We start from the raw sequence: 7,834 nt of genomic DNA, 5'->3' as shown, positions 1-7,834 counted from the left end.
ATCACTTGTAACTCCAAATTTTCTCCAATCAATACAACTTTTAAAGTACAATTATATAAATGATGTAACCAATCTAATTTGTCATAGGTTAGTTATATACTTCCAGTCTTTACTATATACTAGAACAATCTCTTACCTACAATAATCGATAACTTGATTTGTAGGTGACCTGAAACTCTAATCGTTGCCTACCATGTGGCCGTGGGAAGTACAGATACCTTAAAACACTTTCTTCCTTATTTTTATTTTCTAAAAAAATATCTATGCTCAATTTTGTCTCATATTTTAGATAGACTAATGCATAATTTTAAAACTAATTTTTTCCCGTAATCAAAAGACCCTAGGAAAATGATTTTCGTAATCAAATTTTGATTTGGTAATATTTAAATACATGAAGTGTTTGTTAATTTCTGGAAAAGTTCATTGAAGTTACAATTGCTTTTAAAAATATCACTCCCAACCAAAAGTGTTAATTACCCATTCCAACAAAATAAATTTGGAGACGTTAACATTTTGTGTCGTGTCTTTGAAACTAAGGGTCTGTTTGGTATGGGGTAATGGAATGGACGGAAGAATGGAATAGACGAGGTAATGGAATGGACAAAGGAATGAAATGGATCATTCAATTCCATGGTCTTGTTTGGTTAGCATGTGGGAATGGAATGAATAGTTACCTTGTAGCGTTTGGTGGGCAGGAACAGAAGAAGGAATAAAATTGGGGATGGGTGGTGGTAGTCGATGGCGGCGGTGGTGGTTGGTGGCAGTGGCGGTGGTAGGTTGTGGCGGCAGTGATGCTGGTGTTCGGTGGCGGAGGGAGGCGATGGTCGGAAGTGGTGCTGATGTTGTGGCGGCGGGTGGGCGGTGTTAGTGGTGGTGGCCGGTGGTGGCGCCGGTGTTCGGTGGCGGAGGGTGGCGATGGTGGTGGGTTGTGGTGGCGGTGGTCGGTGGTGTTTGGTGGTTGATGGTGGCGTTGGTGCCAATGTTCGGTGGCGGAGAGGGTGGTTGTGGCGACGGGTGGTGGCGGTGGCACCGGTGTTCGGTGGCGGTGGTCGGCGGTGGCACGATGGGTGGAGACGATGGCGGCGCCGGTGGTCGACGGCATAAAGTGGCGGCAGCAGGTGGTGGTGGCATTTGTGGGTGGCTAGTGGTGGGAGATGTTGGTGATGAAGATGGGAAAGGGAATGAAATGGAAAAAAAAAACAAAGGGTGTGGATGGAATGAATTTGAAGGAATGAAATGTCATATGTAATGAATGATTCCATTACCTTGACCAACCAAATACATTTTTTTTCATTCCCTCGTAATAGTCCATTCTATTACTTCTCTCATTCCTACATACCAGAACTACCTAATTGTTTTCTTCATTGCTGTTGTATGTGATTTTATTTTTATCAACATACATATGTTAATAACGCACAGGTTGGCTGGTTTTGAATGTTATCGACGTCACGTTTTGATGTGCAAGGCTGAAACGTTTGAATGTTCGACCTGTGCCACTAGTTAAATAAATAATTAAAAAAAAAACCTATTCTAAACCAAGCTTTGTTAGAAACTTCCCACACGAAAATATCAAAGCTCTCAAAAATCCAAAGCTACATACTGATGATATATCACCACTAGTTTTAACAAAATCAACTTACAGTAAACATAAATCTCATCATCAAAACTTCCCAAATAAACAAGCCAAAAAAGAAAGATTAACCGTAACATCATTCCCAAAAAAAAAAAAAAGATCTAATCTTGACCATCCTGACTCTCATCTTTGGCTAGTTTGATCATGTCATCAATTCGAAGAATCGTTATAGCTGCTTCCGTTGCAAACTGTGATACATAAAACAGTTGAATTTACCTCGTAAAATTAAATACAAATTTATGTACATAAGAGAGTAGATTTATCACTTACTTGTAGTATCTTGACTTTGCTCATTGCAGGTTCAATTACACCGGCTTCTAAGTTGTTGCGAACCGTACCGTTTATCAGGTCCAACCCCATACTGCGAATCAAAATCAATTAAAGCAAAATCCAAATGGAAATTACCTAAGATTAAAAAACAATCCAAGATTTAAGAATCTTTCTTAGATCTACGTTAATAATATATTTAACCTTTTTAATTAATATAGTTCACATCAACCTAACCTTCTAATCTATTTTTATTATGTTTATCCAAGGTTTTTATTAAGACGTTTTCTTTTACTATACTTTTTTTTAATCAAAATAGATATTTGTTTCAACGGAGCAAATTACTTTGAAAATCATTTAATTTTTTGTTAAACCAAACCATAAATTTAGGTTCGGATTTTTATGCGGTTCGGTTTTTTCGGTTAACTGGTAGGTATGAATTAAAAATAAACATACCTTGATAAATGTTTCTTATCTGCTTTAGTTTGCGCGGTGTGGTGATACGCACGCAATTTGGCTACCAAATCAGTTGCATCCTTGGCAGCATTGACAGCAAGAACCTTTCATAAAATAGTATTACAATCAGTAACATTGGGAATAAATCAATCTTTGACTACACAAAAGTCAACACCTTTGGAATGATCAGCAACGCTTCAGCAAACTCCGCAATTGCCAGCTGTTCACGAGATCCTAACGTTGTAGCAAGGTACTCTAAATACACTGACAACGCCGCCTCAACCGCGCCACCGCCAGCCACCACCTGATTAAACATTCCAACGCTCATCAATATATATATGTATATATCAATACAAATCAAATTAATGGGGCATTACGGAATTAGATTCCAAGGTCCTCTTGACTATGCATAAAGCATCATGTAAAGCTCTATCCATTTCATCAAGCATGAAGTCATTAGCACCTCGAAGAATGACAGAAACCTGTTGGAATAATCACAAATAATATAAATATTAAAATTATTATGTTGTGGATGGAAACGATTTTTAAAAAACAAGTTGAATAACGTACTGCACTTGATGTTTTGGTTCCTTTGATCAGTATGACGTCATCGTCTGCAATGCGTTCCTCCACTACTTCATCTGCGGATCCGAGGAATGACGAATCGAAAGTTTCTTCTCCTTCCATGTCAGCAAATGTTGACACCTGTACATGGTAATAAACTTACTTTTAATATAAACTAACTAGTATTTTGACTCGTTGTTGAGAAAAAATTACGTCAAAACATAAACCACCATACGGAAACATATCTAAAAAAAGCACGTAAGAAAATAGTATCTTTTAAGTTAAGGAGCGGTACCGCGTGTTGGGAAGGTGTTGAAACGTAAAGTAAATCAAACTTATATACCGCCTAGTGAAAACGTATTATGTTTGACTAGACTTGTTTTCGAACAAAATTTATGACAAAAAGTAGACCATTTATGTCAAAACGCAAACCAACTTGGATCTATATCGAAATGTACTTAAAAAGCACGTAAGAAAATAGTATTTTTTTTTAAATAGTACCACGCATGGCGGAATTTGAAACGTAAAGTAACTGGAATCAATACCGCCTAGTGAAAACGTATTATATATGACAAAACGTAAACCAACTAAAAACATACATAAAAATAAGCAGGAAAACAAATTGATAAAATGTAGACCAACCTAAAACATACATAAAAATAAGCACGAAAATGTATTATATTTGACCCACATACATATGAATTAGCACGTAAAACTTAAGAAGGTCAAAAAGACATTTTACAAAGTTTTTATAAAGCTAAGGGGTGTAAATGACAATGCTGAATGTTGAGGGTACAAAACCCAAAAAAAGTTGGAAATTTTTTTAAAAACCTTGCTTTGATTGTTGCTACAGTGAAACACTTTTCCACAAATTGTAATACTTTTAATGTGTTCATTGAAAAAAAAAACTATAATTTATAAATACATATGTGCATATTACCGCAGTTGCGCCTGTTGCTTTGGCAACATGGCGTAAATCTTCTTTTCGAACTCGCCTCACAGCAATGGCACCAGCTTCCACAAAATACTGAGTTGATACAATAAAAATTGTTAGAATTAAAGGAAATATACATTTATAATGTTATATAATCAAAAAAAATAAGCAAATTCACCTTGAGTGCCATGTCATCAATCCCCTTGGTCGTTAAAACAACATTAGCACCAGCTTTTAGAATCTTTTCGATACGCTCTTTTGTCATATCAGCTTCTCTGTAAGTTTATACATCAATACTTTGATTTAATAGAAACACAAAACACGTAAATGCATGAAATAATAGATTTTATTACCTTTGACGAATTTTCTCCAACTCGCGTGGGTCGGTGACTAAAACCTGAACACCTAATTGCATTTTCGTCTTTTGGAGATTAAAGTCGAGGCATGCGATTCTTGCGGGAGAAACTTTCATCGGCATTCCTTGTGCTGCGCGCCCGGTATTAAGAGCGTAACCTTTTAACAAGTAGCTCTCTTTAGCGCTTTTTCCATGAGCTTTAAGGATGTTAATCCCCTAACGATATTAAAAGCGTTTCAGGCGTGAGATATTGAAAAAATACGGTACTGATATACATCAAGGACAAAGTAATGACGTTATTATGAACAAAGTCACAAACCTTGATTGGATACTTGATTTCACCACGTGCATTGGTCATTTTAACAGCTTGCACTGCATCGACCACCTGATGATGTGTAACCCGTGATTCTTATTTTATTCAATTAAAAAACAAAACTGAAAACTTTTAGAAAAATAATAAAAGCGTACCAGATTTGCAAAAAAGTCAGAGTCACCGGATAACAATTTAGAAGACATGCTTGTCTTTGCACAATTCACAAGAGAATCCTTTCCAAGCTTGTCAACCTAAAGAAAAACAAAAGAACACTTAAGGTTACGGGCGAGCAGAAAACCCCATCCAAAAAACAGAATTGCACAAGAAACCGAAATAACCAAATCAAAATTTATAATTCAGTTACAGTTTTACATTTTTTAGAACCGAAAAAAAATCATTTTTAATGGTTGTTATGTATTGGTTATAGGAATTATTAGTTTCAATCTTGAATGTTGAGTATTTATAATAAAAACATTAACATGTTTATCTATCTTTGAAATAATTTATCCATTGCTTAAAAAATAACAAAATTTAAGATACAACTAAAATGATTTTCAAAGTATTATAATAGAAAATGTCTTAATAAAAACTTTGGAGAAACATAAAAACAGATTAGAAGGTTAGGTTTACGTGAACAATATTAATTAAAAATTAAAAAGGTTAGATACAATAACTTAAATGTAAACATCTAAGAAAGATTCTTGAATCTTGGATTATACTTTTTTTGAATCTTGCGAAATTTTGTTCCAAAAAACGGAAAACTGAACCGTTGCTAAAACCGAAACCGAACGGTTTTCAATAACTGAAAACCAAAAATTTCAGTTGCGGTTTTAGTTTTACCATAAAACCGAACCGTTACTAGAACCAAAAAAACCAAAACCGAACGGTTTTCAATAACCAAAAACCAAACATTTTGGTTGTGGTTGTGGTTTTGGTTTTACCATAAAACCGAGCCGTGCACACCCCTACTTAAGATAATCAAAAGATAATATAGCTTCTTCAACATAAATGTAAGAAAATCCAATTCTTGTAGACGTACTTTTGCCATTTTCACATATTACTCTATAATAGTATTACCTTAATCGCGAGCTTCTCTTCAATATATTTGCATGCTTCTCTCATTGCAAGCTGCGAACATAAAAACAAAAAAAAAAAAAAGTATACATGCCCATGAGCAAGAATTAACAAAACAATATTATATAGAAGACGAAGAATTGATTAACACTCACTCTGTATCCACTAATTACAGATGTTGGGTGAATCTTGTTTTTCACAAGATCATTTGCTCTCTGCAAAATTATCATAAGAATATATTAATAAAATTTTTACAACAGGGGTCGAATTCTTTTATGAAAAATAGTAAATACAAAGATGTATTTACTAGAATATGTATATTAATACCTTGAGTAATTCAGCTGCTACAATGACGACAGAAGTAGTGCCATCTCCTACTTCTCTATCTTGAAGCTCGGCCAGTTCAACAAGAACCTATATTATATAAATAACCATAAGTTGCAAAAAAAAATGACATATTGAACAGACAAATAGCAAGAAAATTAAAAAAAAACTACAAAAGGCTAAAAAGATAAACTTTTTTTTCTAACCTTGGCAGCTGGATGCTCAACGTCTAACATCTTGAGAATTGTAGCACCATCATTTGTGATGGTTACATCCCCAATGTCATCAACCAACATCTGAAACATGAGCTTACATTAGTTACACTCACAAGGTTTGATTTAATCGGAAAATAATAGAAGCATAAAAACAAAACAGAATAGAGAAGCAATTACAATTGCCAAAGTACTATAATGAGTTATAAGAAGCGAAACTGGATGCTATGTACAATACAAGAGAAAAAGGTTTATTGTCTCTTTTACTTCAACTTAATCCATCACTAATTCGTAAGCAAAAGGTTTACTGTTTCCTATGCACTGACTTTGTAGTCTGTAGCATAACATTTTATAAACGCAATAGCAACGACAAACGCTACTAAACCGCATTCACAAAACATACTCATCCTTTGAAACATCTACAAGAGCTCAGTCGCATACTAAAACAGACGATTAAACTATAAAAATCCCGACCGAAACCACAAGATCACAGACTTGCCTGTCCTCAAACTTTATCACAAACTATTAACTATATATTCTACCAACAATTCATCATCTTTTAAACTTTGACAATGTCACCACCATATTGTCATCTACCAGCAAACTTTTTCCCTTAACTTTGGTAGGCAAATCACATATCTTGAGTTAGGGTTTGTAAAAACTTTGTGCATACTCAAATCTATCCAGCACAGACATAATAGATCTATGGTATACAAAACCCTAAAAACCTAAATCTGTTATAACAAAACAACAAATACCTTGTCGAGTCCAACGGGACCAAGTGAAGTCTTGACGATATTCGAAACAGACTGACAAGCAGTAACTGCACCAAAACATTATTAAGGATCAATCGAGTGCAGAAATTAGGGTTTTAAAAGATGAAGACAAACACTTACTGTTTTGAGTGCGAACATCTTGACCAGATTGACGATCTCCGAGAATATCAAGCGGCTGTGAACCAAGCGCCATTGTTGATTGTGAGGATGTGAAGGTTAAAATGATACTTCTTGAAGAACCCTAACCGATTGGGTTTTTTGAACCGGGCGGCGTTCCTTTGATAATCCCAGTTTTATTGTTATTTATATTTTCATAATATAAACTAATAAATAAATTTTAGGGTAAATTACTTTTTGAGTCCTTGTGTTTCAGTGGTTTTAACTAATTGAGTCCAAAAGCAAAAAGTTTAACAACCTGAGTCCCTATAAGCATTTTCATTAACCATTTGAGTCCTTTTGGGTCCAAATTTTAACCTTTTGAGTCCAATTTTTTGGACTCAAATCGTTATAAAATTAGCAAAATTGGACTCAAAACGTTATAAAATAAATGGCTAGGGACTCAGAGCGTTAAACTTTTTGATTTTGGACTTAAGTGGTTAAAACTACTAAAACACAGAGACTCAAAAAGTAATTTACTCTAAATTTTATATACTAAATGATAAAACAATATATATCTTTAAAAACCCTTTTTATTGTACGGGTTGAATAAATGTAATTTTATATATTAAATAATAAAAAATTATATTCATAGGAACCATATTGTACATGTTTAATAAATGTAATTTTATATTCGAAATAATAAAAAAATTATATCTTTAAAATCACGTGTATTATACAGGTTGAATAAATGTAACAAAATGACAAAACATAGGGAGCAGACCTGCTATTTTCAAAAGGTGTGGACTAAATGTGAAAAAACGTGAAAC

The 7,834-nt window shown here is 34.2% G+C and overlaps 1 protein-coding gene across 1 annotated transcript; it reads right to left on the bottom strand.

The window, feature by feature from the left end:
* Positions 1-1,569: 1,569 nt before the first annotated feature.
* LOC110878084 (T-complex protein 1 subunit alpha) lies at positions 1,570-7,206 on the bottom strand. Its single transcript, XM_022126337.2, has 17 exons — positions 7,029-7,206; positions 6,891-6,955; positions 6,127-6,216; positions 5,924-6,010; positions 5,752-5,811; positions 5,600-5,650; positions 4,678-4,773; positions 4,529-4,594; positions 4,208-4,425; positions 4,033-4,129; positions 3,861-3,947; positions 2,927-3,061; positions 2,734-2,838; positions 2,532-2,660; positions 2,357-2,460; positions 1,904-1,994; positions 1,570-1,821 (listed from the first exon to the last, which is right to left on the bottom strand). The coding sequence occupies exons 1-17, from the start codon at positions 7,099-7,101 to the stop codon at positions 1,735-1,737; spliced, it is 1,641 nt and encodes a 546-aa protein (XP_021982029.1). The 5' UTR covers positions 7,102-7,206; the 3' UTR covers positions 1,570-1,734.
* Between the last annotated feature and the right edge of the window lie 628 nt (positions 7,207-7,834).

Source organism: Helianthus annuus, chromosome 4, assembly GCF_002127325.2.
Source record: "Helianthus annuus cultivar XRQ/B chromosome 4, HanXRQr2.0-SUNRISE, whole genome shotgun sequence".
NCBI classification, from domain to species: domain Eukaryota; kingdom Viridiplantae; phylum Streptophyta; class Magnoliopsida; order Asterales; family Asteraceae; genus Helianthus; species Helianthus annuus.
This window is presented reverse-complemented; position numbering and strand designations above follow the sequence as displayed.

What these genes read in the sequence shown, in the direction of transcription:
- LOC110878084 (XM_022126337.2), bottom strand. Translation starts at nt 7,101, where the DNA reads ATGGCGCTTGGTTCACAGCCGCTTGATATTCTCGGAGATCGTCAATCT. An exon ending in CGTTGCTGATCATTCCAAAG is followed by an intron (nt 2,461 to 2,531) that starts GTGTTGACTTTT and finishes ATTTTATGAAAG; the next exon opens with GTTCTTGCTGTCAATGCTGC. An exon ending in GATAAGAAACATTTATCAAG is followed by an intron (nt 1,995 to 2,356) that starts GTATGTTTATTT and finishes TTTGATTCGCAG; the next exon opens with TATGGGGTTGGACCTGATAA.